Here is an 18,022-nt window from a genome sequence, read left to right as displayed (position 1 = left end):
ATTAGGGTCCTATCAGCATGTACTTCTTGGCATCAGGAATATTGTCTGGGTTTGGTGGCTATATGTATATGGACTGGATTCCCAAGTGAGGCAGGCTCTGAATGGCCATTCCTTCAGACTCTGTCCAAACTTTGTCTCCATATCTCCTCCAATGAATAATTTTGTTCCCCCTTTTAAGAAGGACTGAAGCATCCACACTTTGGTCTTCCTACTACTTTTTTTTAATTGGATATTTTTTGTTTACATTTCAAATGTTATTCCCTTTCCCAGTTTCCAGGATATAAGCCGCATATCTGATCCCCCTCCCCTTCTTCTATAAGGGTGTTCCCCTCTCTATTCACCCCCCTTCCTCCCCCGCTGACATTCCCCTACACTGGGGGTCCAACCTTGGCAGGACTAAGGGCTTCTCCTTCCACTGGTGCCCAACAAGGCCTTCATCTGCTACATATGCAACTAGAGCCATGAGTCAGTCCATGTATAGTCTTTAGGTAGTGGTTTAGTCCCTGGGAGCTCTGGTTGGCTGGCATTGTTGTTCTTATGGGATTGCAAGCCCCTTCAGCTCTTTCAATCCCTTCATTCTAGTATGATTCTGATAGGTCTGCCTTAATATGTTACTTGACCTTTTTCCACTACTGCTTCTAATATTCTTTCTTTTTGAGTGCATTTGGTGTTTTGACTATTATGTGATCAGAGGAATTTCTTTTCTGGTCCAATCTATTTGGAGTTCTGTAGGCTTCTTGTATGTAATAACCACTCTTGTCTCTAATAGAATAGGCGTACTACCAAAATTAATCAAAAGAGTCAGGGAAGTAAACCTCCTACTCTTCAAAGGAATAATCTATCAAGGCAATATCTCAATTCTGAACATTTTTGTCCCAAACACAAGGCCACCCACATTTGTAAAAGTAACATTGCTAAAGTTTAAATCACACTTGAACCCACATATTAATAGTGAGGACTTCAACAGCACACTCTCAGCAATTGACAGGCCATCTAGTCAAAAACTAAAGAGAAATAACAGAAATAACAAACATTATGAATCAAATGGACCTAACAGAAATCTATAGGACATTTCACCGAAACACAGAAGAATATACCTTCTCAGCACCTCATGGAATCTGCTCCAAAGTTGAGCATATAGTTGGTAACAAAGCCAACATCAACAGATACAAGAAAATCAAAATTATGTCCTGTATCTTATCAGACCACCACAATTTAAAGCTGGACTTCAACAACAAGAGAAACACCAGAAAACCTACATATTCATGGAAATTGTACAACTCTCTACTCAATAATCTCTGGTCAGAGAACAAATAAAGAAATTAGAGACTTTCTAGAATTCAAGAAAAATAAAGACACAAGATACATTATGAGACACAATGAAAGCAGTGCTAAAAGGAATGGCCATAGCACTAAGTACCTTTATAAGAAATTGTAAAGTTCTCATAATAGCAGTTCGAAAGCTCTAGAAAAAAGAATTGAGCATACTGGAGAGGAGTAGAAGGCAGGAAATAAACAAAATCAGGACTGATATCAATCAGTTATAAACAAAGAAAGCAACACAAAGAATCAGTGAAACTAAGAACTTGTTCTTTGAGAAAATCAACATGATAGACAAGCCCTTAGCCAAACTAACCAAAAGACAGAGAGTGTATCCAAATAAACAAAGTCAGAAATGAAAGGGGAGACCTAACAAACAACAGACATTGAGGAAATTCAGAGAATTGTTAGGTTTTACTTCAGAAGCTTGTAGTCCACAAAATTGGAAGACCTTGATGAAATGGATGAATTTCTAGACAGATACCACCAACCAAAGTTAAGGTTAAATCAAGATCAGGTAAACTACTTAAATAGCCCCATACCACCTATAGAAATAGAAGCAGTCATTAAAATTCTCCCAATGAAATAAATAAATAAATAAATAAATAAATAAATAAATAAATAAATGCCCAGAGCCAGGTAGATTTAGTGTGGAATGCTACCAGACTTTCAAAGAGCCGACGTTCCTCAAACTATTCCACAAAAAGAGAATGCTAGTCTTATAATTGTTCTTAAATAAATGCTTTATTGAGTAGGACAAGTGAATGATGAAGTGCTTTATTGAGTAAGACAAGTGAATGAATGACCCATAATTACAAAGTCTAATGAACTTTCCAATAGCAAACACTGCTTACCCTTCAGCCCTATATCAAGAAACAGGGTGATAGTGTTGCAGGCCTTGGATTCCAGCACTGGGAGTCAGAAGGTAACTGATCTTTATAAGTGAGTTTGAAAGCAGCCTAGTCTACAGAGTGAGCCTGAAATGGCCAAAGCCCCACCCAGAGAAATCCTGTCTCAAAAAACAAAACATAAAAAGAACCATGGCATAAGCTACTTCCACAAGTATCTATGGGCCTTATAAAAACGTCTGACTTCCATGGAACTGACAATTCTCACTTGCTTTTGAAAGCTCTTTTAAGTGGATTGCATCATGGTTGTTCTGCTGTGACTTCCTTCTCTGTATTGGTTGGGTTCAGCCCAGAGGTTGAATAAATCACAATAAACCACCACATTCTGGACTGTTTTTATGCAGAACTTACTCCTTTACATGCTGAAAGCTGGAAATGCAAAGCCAAGGGTGGGAGTGTTTGGGCAAGATATGTGTGTATGTATATGTCCCCTCTTTTCAGTTTGTTGTTTAGCTTTGAGACAATGTCTTCCAATGCAGCCCTGTCTGGCTTAGAACTCACTATTTTAAACAAGCTAACCTCTAGCTGATAGAAATCCACCTCTTCTGCCTCTCAAGTGCTAAGACTAAGTCATGTATAGCCACACCCTACTCCAACTCCCCCTTCTCATTAGAATACCAGTAGTGTTGGAACTAGAGTCTACCATGGTGGCTTCATTCAACTTTTATTACATCATCTCCAATTAACGTAAGGTGAAATACAATCTCATTTTGGAACACTGAGGAAATAGATGCTTTAAAATGAACTTGGGAGGTATAATTCATTCTAAACTATTTGTTAATATACTCTTTTACTACTGGAAAAATAATTAATCACCAAAAACCTCACATAAGAGAAGGTTCTTATGGCCAGGCAATGTAGTCTAGAGATTCACGGAGACATTCTTTCTCAACAACTAATGAAGAGAATGTCTGGAGAGATGGCTCAGCAGGTGTCTCACAACGATCTGTAATTCCAGTTACAAGGAATGTAAATGACATCTTCTGACTTCTGCACGTACCAAGATAGATAATATATATATATATATGTGTGTGTGTGTGTGTGTGTGTGTGTATTTGTGTGTGTGTGTGTATATATATGTAGAGAGAGAGACACACAACACTCACCAAGTGAAATACAGTAAATATTTCCATACATATATACATACATACATACACACATACATGAACACACACAGACAGAAACAGACAGAGAGAGAGAGAGAGAGAGAGAGAGAGAGAGAGAGAGAGAGACTTCTTGAGACAACTGAAATGGATTCAAGCATTCTCTGACAACTTTTCTTTTTCATCTTAATTAACCTGGGTATTTCTTATTTACATTTCAATTGTTATCCCCTTTCCCGGTTTGCAGGCCAACATCCCCCTAACCCCTCCACCTCCCCTTCTCTATGGGTGTTCCACTCCCCATCCTCACCCCATTACCACCCTTCCCCCAACATTCACTTTAACTGGGGCTTGGCAGGAACAAGGGCTTCACCTTCCACTGGTGCTCTTACAAGGCTATTCATTGCTACCTATGAGGTTGGAGCCCAGGGTCAGTCTATGTATAGTCTTTGGGTAGTGGTTTAGTCGATGAAAGCTCTGGTTGGTTGACAGTGTTGTTCAGATGGAGTCTCAAGCCCCTTAAAGCTCTTACAGTCCTTTCTCTGATTCCATTTCCCCAACAGGGTTCCATTTCTCAGTTCAGTGGTTTGCTCCTGCCACTTACCTGTGTACTTGCCATATTCGGGCTGGGTCTCTCAGGAGAGATCTACATCCAGTCCCTGTCAGCCTGCACTTCTTCGCTTCATGCATCTTATCTAGTTTGGTGACTGTATATGTATGGGCCATATGTGGGGCAGGCTCTGAATGGGTGTTCCTTCTGCCTCTGTTCTAAACTTTGCCTCCCTATTCCCTCCCAAGGATATTTTTGTTCCCCTTGTAAAGAAGGAGTGAAGCATTCCCATTTTGGTCATCCTTGATTTTCATGTGTTCTGTGCATCTAGGGTAATTTGAGCATTTGGGTAATATCCACTTATCAATGAATGCATACCATGTGGGATTTTCTGTGATTGGGTTACCTCACTCAGGATGACAATATCCAGTTGCATCCATTTGCCTATGAATTTCATAAAGTCATTGTTTTTGATAGCTGAATAATATTCCATTGCATAGATGTACCACATTTCTTTATCCATTCCTCTGTTGAAGGGCATCGGGGTTCTTTCCAGATTCTGGCTATTATAAATAAGGCTGCTTTAAACATAGTAGAGAATGGGCCTTTGTTATATGTTGGGGCATCTTTTGTGTATATGCGCAAGACAGGTAAAGCTGGGTCCTCAGATAGTTAAATGTCCGATTTTCAGAGGAACCACCTGACTGATTTCCAGAACGATTTACCAGTCTGCAATCCTACCAACAATGAAGTAGTCTTCCTCATTCACCACATCCTGGCCCGAATCTGCTGTCACCTGAGTTTTTTATCTTAGCCTCTCATTGGTGTGAGGTGAAATCTAGGGATGTTTTGATTTCATTTCACTTATGACTAAAGATGTTGAACATTTCTTTAGGTGTTTCTCAGCCATTTAGCATTCCTCCAGTGTGAATTCCTTGTTTAGTTCTGAACCCTATTTTTAATAGGGTTATTTGTCTCCATGCAGTCTAACTTCTTGAGTTCTTTGTATATTTTGGATATAAGCTTTCTATCTATTGTAGGATTGGTAAAGATCTATTCCCAATCTGTTGCTTGCCATTTTGTCCTAACAACGGTGTCCTTTGCCTGACAGAAGTTTTGCAGTGTTATGAGATCATATATGTCGATTCTTGATCTTAGAGCATAAGCCATTGGTGTTTTGTTCAGGAAATTTTCTCCAGTGCCCATGTGTTCGAGATGCTTCCCAACTTTTTTTTATTAGTTTGAGTGTATCTGGTTTGATGTGGAGTTCCTTGATCCACTAGCACTTAAGCTTTGTACAGGGTGATAAGCATGGATTGATCTGCATTCTTCTACATGCTTGACCTCCAGTTGAACCAGCACCATTTACTGAAAATGCTATCTTTTTTCCATTGGATGGTTTTGGGACCTTTGTCAAAAATCAAGTGACCATAGGTGTGTGGGTTCATTTCTGGGTCTTCAATTCTATTCCACTGGTCTTTCTGTCTGTCTCTGTACCAATACCATGCAGTTTTTATCACTATTGCTCTGTAATAATGCTTGAGATCAGGGATAGTGACTCCCCAAGAAGTCCTTCTATTGTTGAGAATAGTTTTAGCTATCCTGGGTTTTTTGTTTTCCAGACGAATTTGCAAATTGTTCTCTCTAACTCTCTGAAGAATTGGATTGGTACTTTGATGGGGATTGCATTGAATCTGTAGATAGCTTTTGGTAAAATGGCCATTTTTATTACATTAATCCTGCCAACCCATGAGCATGGGAGATCCTTCCATCTTCTGAGGTCTTCTTCAATTTTTTTTCTTCAGAGGCTTGAAGTTCTTATTGTACAGATCTTTTACTTGCTTGGTTAAAGTCACACCGAGGTACTTTATATTATTTGGGACTATTATGAAGGGTGTCGTTTCCCTAATTTCTTTCTCGGCTTCTTTCTCTTTTGTGTAGAGGAAGGCACTGATTTATTTGAGTTAATTTTATACCCAGCCACTTTGCTGAAGTTGTTTATCAGCTTTAGTAGTTCTCTGGTGGAACTTTTGGGATGACTTAAATATACTATCATATCATCTGCAAATAATGATATTTTGACATCTTCTTTTGCAATCTGTATCCCCTTGATCTCCTTTTGTTGTTTGATTGCTGTGGCTAGAACTTCAAGAACTATATTGAATAAGTAGGGAGAGATTGGGCAGCCTTGTCTGGTCCCTGATTTCAGTGGGATTGCTTCAAGTTTCTCTCCATTTAGTTAATGTTAGCTACTGGTTTGCTGTATATGACTTTTACTATGTTTAGGTATGGGAATTGAATTCTTATTCTTTCCAGGACTTTTATCCTGAAGGGGTGTTGAATTTTGTCAAATGCTTTCTCAGCATCTAATGAAATAATCATGTGGTTTTGCTTTTTCAATTTGTTTATATAGTGGATTATGTTGATGGTTTTCTATATATTAAACCATCCCTGCATGCCTTGGATGAAGCTTACTTGATCATGATGGATGATTCTATTAATGTGTTCTTGGATTCAGTTTGCAAGATTTTATTGAGTATTTTTGTATCGATACTCATAAGGGTAACTGGTCTAAAGTTCTCTTTCTTTGTTGGCTCTTTATGTGGTTTAGTTATAAGAGTAATTGTGGCATCATAAAAGGAATTCTGTAGCCCTCCATCTGTTTCAATTTTGTGGAATAGTTTGGATAGAATTGGTATGAGCTCTTCTATGAAGGTCTGATAGAATTCTGCACTGAACCCATCTGGACCTGGGCTCTTATTCGTTGAGAGACCTTTAATGATGGCTACTATTTCTTTAGGAATTATGGGGTTGTTTAAATGGTTTCTCTGTTCCTGATTTTACTTTGGTACCAGGTATCTGACTAGGAAAGTGTCCATTTCCTCTAGATTTTCAAGTTTTGTTGAATATAGGCTTTTCTAGTAGGAGCTGATGATTTTTTTTTAATTTCCTCTGATTCTGTAGTTATGTCTCCCTTTTCATTTCTGATTCTGTTAATTTAGACACACTCTCTGTGTGTCCTCTGCATAGTCTGGCTATGGGTATATCTATCTTGTTGATTTTCTCAAAAAACCAACTTTTGGTTATGTTGATTCTTTGTATAGACCTTTTTGTTTCTACTTGGTTGATTTCAGCTCTGAGTTTGATTATTATCTGTCTTCTATTCCTCCTTGGTGTGTTTGCTTCATTTTGTTCTAGAGTGTTTAGGTGTGCTATCATGCTGCTGATATATGCTCTCTCCTGTTTCTTTCTGCAGTCACTCAGAGCTATGAGTTTTCCTCTTATCACAGCTTACATTGTGTCCCATAAGTTTGGGTATGTCGTACCTTCTTTTTCATTAAATTCTAAGAAGTCTTTAATTTCTTTCTTTATTTCTTCCTTGACCAGGTTATCATTGAGTAGATCATTGTTCAACTTCCATGTATATGTGGGCGTTCCTCCCTTATAGTTATTGAAGACCAGCTTTAGCCGTGGTGGTCTGATAGAACACATGGGATTATTTCTATCTGTCTGTATCTGTTGAGGCCTGTTTTATGACCAATTATATAATGTATTTTGGAGAAATTACCATGAGGTGGTGAGAAGAAGGTATATCCTTTTGTTTTAGGATAGAATGTTCTACAAGTATCTGTTAAGTCCATTAGGTTCATGACTTCTCTTAGTCTGTCTATTTCTCTGTTTAATTTCTGTTTCCATGATCTGTCCATTAATGAGAGTGGGGTGTTGAAATCTCCTACTATTATTGTGTGAGGTGCAATGTGTGCTTGGAGCTTTAGTAAGGTTTCTTTTATGTATGTAGGTGCCCCTGTATTTGGAGCATAGATATTTATGATTGAGAGTTCATCTTGGTGGATTTTTCCTTGATGAAAATGAAGTGTGATTCCTTGTCTTTTTTAATGACTTTTGGTTGAAAAACAATTTTCTTCGATATTAGAATGACTACTGCAGCTTGCTTCTTCACACCATTTTCTTGGAAAACTGTTTTCCAGCCTTTCACTCTGAGGTAGTGTTTCCTGTAGGCAGCAGAATGCTGTGTCCTCATTGTGAATCCAGTTTGCTAATCTGTGTGGTTTCTTTTTTTCATCTTTATTAACTTGAGTATTTCTTATTTACATTTCGAGTGTTATTCCCCTTCCTGGTTTGTGGGCCAACATCCACCTAAACCCCCACCTCCCTTTCTCTATGGGTGTTCCCTTCCCCATCCTCCCCTAATTACCGCCCTCCCCCCAACTATCACATTCACTTGGGGTTCAGTCTTGGTAGGACAAAGGGCTTCCGCTTCCACTGGTGCTCTTACTAGGCTGTACATTGCTACCTATGAGGTGGGAGTCCAGGGTTAGTCCATGTATAGCCTTTGGGTAGTGGCTTAGTCCCTGATTTTAGTGGGACTGCTTCAAGTTTCTCTCCATTTAATTTACTGTTAGCTACTGGTTTGCTGTACAAGGCTTTTAATATGTTTAGGTATGGGATTTCAACTCTTCTTCTTTCCAGGACTTTTATTATAAAGGGGTGTTGAATTTGATCAAATGCTTTCTCAGCATCTAATGAAATGATCATGTGGTTTTGTCTTTCAGTTTGTTTATATAATGGATTACGATTATTGTTTTCCATATATTAAACCATCCCTACATGCCTGGGATAAAGCCTACTTGATCACGGAGGATGATCATTTGATGTGCTCTTGGATTCGGTTTGCCAGAATTTTATAGAGTATTCTTGCGTCAATATTCGTAAGGAAAATTGGTCTGAAGTTCTCTTTTTTGTTGGGTCTTTGTGTGGTTAATGTATAAGAGTAATTGTGGCCTCATAAAGGAATTCGGTAGCGCTCCATCTGTTTCAATTTTGTGGAATAGTTTGGATAGTATTGATATGAGGTCTTCTATGAAGGTCTGATAGAATTCTGCACTGAACCCATCTGGACCTGGGCTGTATTTGTTTGGGAGACCTTTAATGACTGCTTCTATTTCTTTAGGAGTTATAAGGTTGTTTAAATGGATTATCTGTTCCTGATTTTACTTCAGTACCTGGTATCAGTCTAGGAAATTGTCCATTTCCCCCAGATTTTCAAGTTTTGTTGAATATAGGCTTTTGTAGTAGGATCTGATGATTTTTTGAATTTCCTCTGACTCTGTAGTTATATCTCCCTTTTCATTTCTGATTTTGTTAATTTGGACACACTCTCTGTGTCCTCTCGTTAGTCTGGCCAAGGGTTTATCTATCTTGTTGACTTTCTCAAAGAACCAACTTTTGGTTCTGTTGATTCTTTGTATGGTCCTTTTTGTTTCTACTTGGTTGATTTCAGCGCTCAGTTTCATTATTTACTGCCTTCTACTCCTCCTTGGAGTGTTTGCTTCTTTTTGTTCTAGAGTATTTAGGTGTGCTATCAAGCTGCTGATATATGCTCTCTCTCTGTTTCTTTCTGCAGTCACTCAGAGCTGAGTTTTCCTCTTATCACAGCTTTCATTGTGTCCCATAAGTTTGGGTATGTTGTACCTTCGTTTTCATTAAATTCTAAGAAGTCTTTAATTTCTTTTCTTTATTTCTTACTTGACCAGGTTATCATTGAGTAGAGCATTGTTCAACTTCCGTGTATACATGTGAGTTTTTCCCTTATTGTTGTTGAAGAACAGCATTAGCCCGTGGTGGTCTGATAGGACGCATGGGATTATATCTATCTTTCTGTATCTATTGAGGCCTATTTTATGACCAATTATATGGTCAGTTTTGGAGAAAGTACCATGAGATGGCGAGAAGTAGGTATATCCTTTTGTTTTAGGATAGAATGTTCTACAAGTATCTGTTAAGTCCATTAGGTTCATGACTTCTCTTAGTCTGTCTATTTCTCTGTTTAATTTCTGTTTCCATGATCTGTCCATTGATGAGAGTGGGGTGTTGAAATCTCCTACTATTATTGTGTGAGGTGCAATGTATGCTGTGAGCTCTAGTAAGGTTTCTTTTACATATGTAGGTGCCCTTGTATTTGGAGCATAGTTATTTAGGATTAAGAGTTCACCTTGGTGGATTTTTCCTTTGATGAATATGAATTGTCCTTCCTTATCTCTTTTGATGACTTTTAGTTGAAAATTGATTTTCTTCTATATTAGAATGGCTACTGCAGCTTGCTTCTTCAGACCATTTGCTTGGAAAGTTGATTTCCAGCCTTTCACTCTGAGGTAGTGTCTATCTATGTCTCTGAGGTGTGTTTCCTGTAGGCAGCAGAATGCAGGGTTCTCATTGGGTATCCAGTTTGTTAATCTATTTCTTTTTATTGGGGAGTTGAGACCATTGATGTTGAGAGATATTAAGGAATAGTGATTATTTCTTCCTGTTATATTCATATTTGGATGTGAGGTTATGTTTGTGTGCTTTTCTTCTCTTTGTTTTGTTGCCAAGATGATTAGTTTCTTGCTTCTTCTAGGGTATAGCTTGCCTCCTTATGTTGGTCTTTACCATTTATTATCCTTTGTAGTGCTGGATTTGTAGAAAGATATTGTGTAAATTTGGTTTTGTCATGGAATATCTTGGTTTCTCCATCTATGTTAATTGAGAGTTTTGCAGGATACAGTAACCTGGGCTGGCATTTGTGTTCTCTTAGGGTCTGTATGACATCAGTCCAGGATCTTCTGGCCTTCATAGTTTCTGGCGAAAAGTCTGGTGTGATTCTGATAGGTCTGCCTTTATATGTTACTTGACCTTTTTCCTTACTGCTTTTAATATTCTTTCTTTATTTTGTGCGTTTGGTGTTTTGACTATTATGTACGGGAGGAGTTTCTTTTCTGGTCCAATCTCTTTGGCGTTCTGTAGGCTTCTTGTATGTTTATGGGCCTCTCTTTCTTCAGGTTAGGGAAGTTTTCTTCTACGATTTTGTTGAAGATATTTACTGGTCCTTTGAGCTGGGAGTCTTCACTCTCTTCTATACCTATTATCCTTAGGTTTGATCTTCTCATTGAGTCCTGGATTTTCTGTATGTTTTGGACCTGTAGCTTTTTCCGTTTTACATTATCTTTGACAGTTGAGTCAATGATTTCTATGGAATCTTCTGCTCCTGAGATTCTCCCTTCTATCTCTTGTATTCTGCTGGTGATGCATGTATCTATGATTCCTTGTCTCTTCCTTTGGTTTTCTACATACAGTGTTGTCTCCCTTTGTGTTCTCTTTATTGTTTCTATTACTATTTTAATTCCTTCACCTGTTTGTCTTTGTTTTCCTGTAATTCTTTCAGGGATTTTTGTGATTCCTCTCTAAAGGCTTCTACTTGTTTATTTATGTTTTCCTGCGTTTCTCTAATGGAGTTCTTTATGTCTTACTCTAAGTCCTCCATCATCATGATCAAATGTGATTTTAAATCTAGATCTTGCTTTTCTGATGTGTTTGGATATTCAGTGTTTGCTTTGGTGGGAGAATGGGCCTCGATGATGCCATGTAGTCTTGGTTTCTGTTGCATGGGTTCCTTCTCTTGCCTCTCACCATCAGGTTGTCTCTGGTGTTACCTTGTTCTGCTATTTCTGACAGTGGCTAGACCATCCTATAGGCCTGTGTGTGAAGAGTGCTGTAGACCTGTTTTCCTGTTTTCTTTAAGCCAGTTATGGGAACAGAGTGTTCTGCTTTCAGGCGTGTAGTCTTTCCTGTCTACTGGTCTTCAGCTGCTCCTGTGGGAATGTTTCCTGAGTCCACCAGGCAGGTCGCTTGGAGCACAAAGGTTGGTCTTACTGTGGTCCTGTGACTGAAGTTGCTCATGGAGGGGTTCTTTTGAACTCTCCGTGAGAGCAGCAACCAGGAGGACCTGCACCGCTTTTTCCTGGGGTCCCCCATGCACCAGAGTCCCAGATGGCTTTAGGTGTTTTCCTCTGGAGTCAGAAATGTGGGCAGAGTGTAGTCTCTTCTGGCTTCCCAGGTGTGTCTGCCCCTCCAAAGGTTTAGATCTCCCTCCCATGGGTTTGGGTGCAGAGTGCTATTGATCAGGTCCCTTCAGATCTGGGTGGTGTCTGGACCACAGGGCACCTGCCGCTTGAGTGCCCCTATCTTCATGTTCCCTCTGTCAACTTTAAGAACCTGAGTTCACCTCCTAATACTCACATAGTGAAAAGATAGGATCGAATTCCTGAAAGTTGTCCTGTCCTGCAAGTTTACACCAAGATATGCCTGAGCTCACACACATATATACAAAGTATACAAATAAATATGATATATATAAATATCATATATAGTTAGAAACAATATCTGATTATAATCTCTCATCTCCACATGCATGTGTATCTACACCTCCACACCATACATGTATGAACACACAAACATGCACACACACGAACAGACACACACAGGGAGAGAGAGAGAGAGAGAGAGAGAGAGAGAGAGAGAGAGAGATGCCAACTCACATAAGTTAGGTATAGTGGTACAGTTTTCTAACCATAGTACCTAAGAGGATAAGGAAGGATGTTGAGGAGTTCAAGGTAATTGACCAGACTGAGTTACATGAAACACAGTTTTAAGGCAGAAACAAAACACTCACATAAAACAGATATAGAGTGCACAAGTGTCTCTTTGTGCCTCTGCCTCTAATATTACAAATTCCAAAACTGGACACCAAGAATAATTCATAAATACATTAACTGATGGAAAAGCTACAAGAGCATTTAGAGTTTGGGGCACCATTCTTTAGAGCTAGTGTAGTTCCTACTGTATTACAGATATTATGTCTGTGTGTCTCCCATAGACATGAAGAGATGCCTTCCGTGCCCCAAGGAGCTGTACTCGAGCCATAAAAGAGATCATTGCCTGCCCAGGACAGAGATCTTCCTGTCCTTTGAGGAACCATTGGGATTCATATTGGCTTTGATGGCACTCTTGTTGGCTGGTCTTGCTGTCCTGGTTCTTGGAGTGTTCCTGAAGCATCGAGATACACCTGTGGTCAGGGCCAACAACAGAATGCTCAGCTACTTCCTCCTGATCTCTCTTTCCCTGTGTGCCCTATGTGCCTTGCTCTTTCTTGGAAGACCCACTGTCATCACCTGCCTCCTCCGTCAGACCACCTTTGCTGTGGTGTTCACAGTGGCTATCTCCTCTGTTCTGGCCAAGACTCTCACAGTGGTCCTGGCCTTCAGAGTTACTAGGCCACAGAGCAGAATCCAGATATTCCTGAACCCTAGTGCTTCAACCTCAGTGGTCCTCATTGCTTCCTTAGTACAAGTTGTTTTTTGTGGGGTCTGGTTGGTGACTTCTCCACCATTCCCAGACAGGGATATGATCTCAGAGCCCCAGCACATTGTCATCCAGTGCCATGAAGGTTCTGGTGCTACCTTCTTCTATGTGTTGGGCTACTTGGGTTTCCTAGCAGTGGGTACATTCTCTGTGGCATTTCTGGCCAGGGGACTTCCAGATGTCTTTAATGAGACCAAGTTCCTCACCTTCAGCATGCTGCTCTTCTGCACTGTCTGGACAGCCTTCCTGCCCCTGTACCACAGTGCCCGGGGAAAGTCCACTGTGGCTGTAGAGATCTTCTCCATCCTGGCGTCCACTGCTGGGCTTCTGGGTGGCATCTTCATCCCCAAGTGCTATATCATCTTGCTGAAATCTGAGATGAACACTCCTGCCTGGCTAAGGCAAGGCCACCAGTCACAGCAAGAAAAACAGAGTGGGATGATCCAGAGGAGGCATGTCCCCAAATCATCACCAAAAAGCCTCAAGATCTAGACTTCAGGGGAGTGACCAGGACCAAGTGTATGATTTCAGCTCATTGTTTTTCTGTGGCTCAAAAGGCAAAACCCTGAAAGATGAATTCTACTCCACTCAAGTTTTCTTCAGGATTCCATATCCCAATAATAAGAACAATTGGCATGGAGCAGACTATTTTTTATTCAATATTTTTTATTAACATTTGAAATGTTATCCCATTTCCCAGTTTCCTGTCCATAAACCCCCTATCCAATCCACCACCCCCCTATTTCTATAAGGGTGTTTCCCCACCAACCCACCCAACTTTACCACCTCCATGCCCTGACATTCCCCTACACTGGGACATCGAGTCTTGGTAGGACCAAGGGCTTCTCCTCCCACTGATGCCCAACAAGGCCATCCTCTGCTACATATGCAGATGGAGCCATAGGTCTGTCCATTGTATTCGTTAGATGGTTGTTTAGTCTCTGGGAGCTCTGGCTGGTTAGTATTGTTCTTCCTATGAAGATGAAAACCCCTTAGACTCCTTCAATCTTTTCTCTAACTCCTCCATTGGGGATCCCATTCTCAGTTCACTGGTTGGCTGTGAGCAAACACCTCTGTATTTTTCATGTTCTGGCAGAGCCTCTCAGGAGACAATTATATCAGACTCCAGTCAGCTTACACTTCCTGGCATCAGCAAAACTATCTGAGTTTAGTGGCTTTATATGGACTGGATCCCCAGGTGGGGTAGTCTCTAGATAGCCTTTCCTTCAGGTTCTCCTCCAAACTTTGTGTCTGTACTTCCTCCTGTGAATACTTTTGTTCCACCTTCTAAGAAGAACTGAAGCATCCTCACTTTGGTCTTCCTTCTTCTTGAGCTTGATATGGTCTGTGGAATGTATCTGGGGTAATCCAAGCATTTGGATTAATCCACTTATCAGTGAGTGAATACCATGTTTGTGGTTTTTTTTGTTGTTGTTGTTGTTGGTGTGTGTGTGTGTGTGTGTGTGTGTGTGTGTGTGTGTGTGTGTGTGTGTGTGTGTTCTGGGTTACCTCACTCAGGATTATATTTTCAAGTTCCATTCAATTACATGAAGTAATTATTTTTGATAGCTGAATAGTACTCCATTGTGTAAATATACCACATTTTCTGTATCCGTTTCCTTCTTGAGGGACATCTGGGTTCATTCCAGCTTCTGGCTATTATAAAGAAGACTGCTATGAACATAGTGGAGTATGTGTCCTTGTTATATGTTGGAGCATCTTTTGGGTATATGCCCAGGAGTGGTATAGTTGGGTCCTTAGGTAGTACTATGTCCAATTTCCTGAGGAATTACCAGACTGATTTCCAGAGTGGTTGTACCAGCTTACAATCCCACCAACAATGGAGGAGTGTTCCTCTTTTCTCCACATCCTTGACAGCATCTGCTGTCACCTGAGATTTTAATCTTACCCATTCTGATTGGTGTGAGGTGGAATCTCAGAGTTGTTTTGATTTGCATTTCCCTGTTGTCTAACATTTCTTTATGTGCTTCTCAACCATTCAATATTTCTCAGTTGGAAATTTTTTCCTTAGATCTCTATCCAAATTTTAATAGGGTTATTTGATTCTCTGGATCTAACTTCTTGAGTTCTTTGAATATATTGAATATTAACCGTCTATCAGATATAGGATTGGTAAAGATCTTTCCCAATCTGTTGCTTGCCATCTTCTCCTATTGACAGTGTCCTTTACTTTACAGAAGCTTTGCAATTTTATGAGGTTCCATTTGTTGATCCTTGATGTTAGAGCATCAGGCACTGGTATTCTGTTTAGGAAATTGTTCCCCAGTGCCCATGAGTTCGAGGCTCTTCCCTAACTTTTTTCTGTTAGTTTGAGTGTATCTGGGTTTTTTTGTTTGTTTCTGTTTTGGGGTTTATTTTTGGGAGGGGGTTGTTTACTCTTTTTTTCCTTTTATTGGATTTTTTTATTTACATTTCAAATGTTACTCCCTTTCCCAGTTCCATGGACATAAGCCCTCTATCCCATCCCCCTCCCTTCTTCTATAAGGATGTTCCCCTCCCATCCACCCCCTCTTCACACCTCCGTGACATTCCTCTACACTGGGGGTCCAACCTTGGCAGGACCAAAGTCCTTCCATTGGTGCCCAACAAGACCATCCTCTGCTACATATGTAGCTTGAGCCATGGGGTCAGTCCATGTATAATAGTGGATTATTCCCTGGGACCTGTGGTTGGTTGGCATTGTTGTTCTTATGGGATTGCAAGCCCCTTTAGTTCCTTCAATTCTTTCTCTAATTCTTCCGGAGGGGGGGTCCCATTCTCAATTCGAAGATTTGCTGCTAACATTCACCTCTATATTTAACATGCTCTGGCTGTGTCTCTTAGGAGAGATCTATATCCAGTTCCTGTCAGCAGGAACTTCTTAGCTTCATCAATCTTACCTAGTATTGGTGGCTGTATATATATATGAGGCACATGTGGAGCAGGCGCTGAATGGCTATTCTTTCAGTCTCTGCTCCAGACTTTGCCTCCATATCCCCTCCTATGAATATTTTTGCTCCCCCTTCTAAGAAGGAGTGAAGCCTCCACATTTTGGTCATCCTTCTTGAGCTTCATGTGGTCTATGGACTGTATCATGGGTAATTCAAGGTTTGGGCTAATATCCACTTATCAGTGAATGCATACCAAGAGTGATTTTGCTGTGATTGGGCTACCTCACTCAGCATGATATTTTCTAGTTCATTCAATTTACTTATGAATTTCATAAAGTCATAGTTTTTGATACCTGAGTAGTACTGCATTGTGAAGATATACCACCTTTTCTGTATCCATTCCTCTGTTGAAGGGCATCTGGGTTCTTTCCAGCTTCTGACTATTATAAATAAGGCTGCTATGAACATAGTGGAGCACGTGTCTTTGTTATTTGTTGGAGCATCTTTTGGATATATGCCCAGAAAAGGTATAGCTGGGTTCTTAGATAGTAGAATGTCCATTTTTCTGAGGAAGCTCCAGACTGATTTCCAGAGTGGTTGTACCAGTCTGCAATCCCACCAACACTGGAAGAGTGTTCATCTTTCTCCACATCCTTGCAGCATCTACTGTCACCTGAGATTTTGATCTTAGCTATTCTGACTCGTGTCAGGTGGACTCTCAGGGTTGTTTTGATTTGCATTTCCCTGATGACTAAGGATATTGATTATTTCTTTAGGTACTCCTCAGCCATTCTATATTCCTCAGCTGAGAATTCTTTGTTTAGCTTTGTACCCCATTTTCAATAGGGTTACTTGGCTCTCTGGTGTCTAACTTCATGAGTTCTTTGTCAATTTTGGATATTAGCCCTCTATCAGATGTAGGATTGGTAAAGATATTTTCCCAATCTTTTGGTTGCCGTTTTGTCCTAATGACAATATCCTTTGCCTTACAGAAGCTTTGCAGTTTTATGAGGTCCCATTTGTCGATTCTTAGTCTTAGATCATAAGTCATTGGCGTTTTTTACAGGAAATTTTCTCCAGTGCCCATGTGGTCAAAACTCTTTCCCACTTTTTCTTCTATTAGAGTGTATCTGGTTTTAGGTGGAGGACCTTGATCCACATGAACTTGAGCTTTATACAGGGCACTAAGAATGGATCAATTTGCATTCTTCTACATGCTCACCTCCAGTTGAACCAGCAGCATTTGTTGAAAATGCGATCTTTTTCCCCCGGATGGTTTTAGCTCCTTTGTCAAAGATCAAGTGACCCTAGGTGTGTGTGGGTTCATTTCTAGGTCTTCAATTCTATTCTATTGATCTACCTGCCTGTCTCTATACTAATACATTACAGTTTTTATCACTATTGCTCTGTAATACAGCTTGAGGTCAGGGATTGTGATTCCCCCAGAAATTCTTTTATTGTTGAGGATAGTTTTTTCTATCCTGGGTTTTTTGCAAATTACTCTTTCTAACTCTGTAAAGAATTGAGTTGGAATTTTGATGGGGATTTCATTGAATCTGAGATTGTTTTAGGCAAAATGGCCATTTTTACTATATTAATCCTGCCCAATCCATGAGCATGGAAAATCTTTCAATCTTCTGAGATCTTCCTCAATTTCTTTCTTCAGAGACTGAAGTTCTTGTCATACAGATCTTTCACTTGCTTGGTTAGAGTCAAACTGAGGTATTTTATATCATTTGTGACTATTGTGAAGCGTGTTGTTGCACTAATTTCTTTCTCAGCCTGTTTATCCTTTGAGTACAAGAAGGCTACTGATTTGTTTGAGTTAATTTTATATCTATCCACTTTGCTGAAGTTGTTTATCAGGTTTAGTAGTTCTCTGGTGGAAAGTTTGTGATCGCTTAAGGATACTATCCTATCATCTGCAAGTAGTGATAATTTGACTTCTTCCTTTCCAATTTATATCCCTTTGACCTCCTTTTGTTGTCTGAACTCTGGCTAGGACTTCAAGTACTGTATTGAATAGGTAGGGAGAGAATGGGGCAGCCTTGT

General features: G+C 39.9%; 1 protein-coding gene across 1 annotated transcript in view; it reads left to right on the top strand.

Annotated features, from left to right (window-relative positions):
* The window catches only part of LOC116893416 (vomeronasal type-2 receptor 26-like), a 39,499-nt gene extending 25,928 nt beyond the window's left edge, over nt 1–13,571 (top strand). The window contains exon 7 of the mRNA XM_032895198.1: nt 12,595–13,571. Within this exon, the coding sequence (XP_032751089.1) occupies nt 12,595–13,571 (977 nt within the window). The remainder of the gene's footprint in view (nt 1–12,594) is intronic.
* The last annotated feature ends 4,451 nt before the right edge of the window (nt 13,572–18,022 follow it).

The sequence above is a fragment of the Rattus rattus genome, chromosome 2 (assembly GCF_011064425.1).
Source record: "Rattus rattus isolate New Zealand chromosome 2, Rrattus_CSIRO_v1, whole genome shotgun sequence".
NCBI lineage: Eukaryota > Metazoa > Chordata > Mammalia > Rodentia > Muridae > Rattus > Rattus rattus.
Note: the sequence above shows the minus strand (reverse complement) of the source record. Positions and strands in the feature narration are given on the sequence as shown.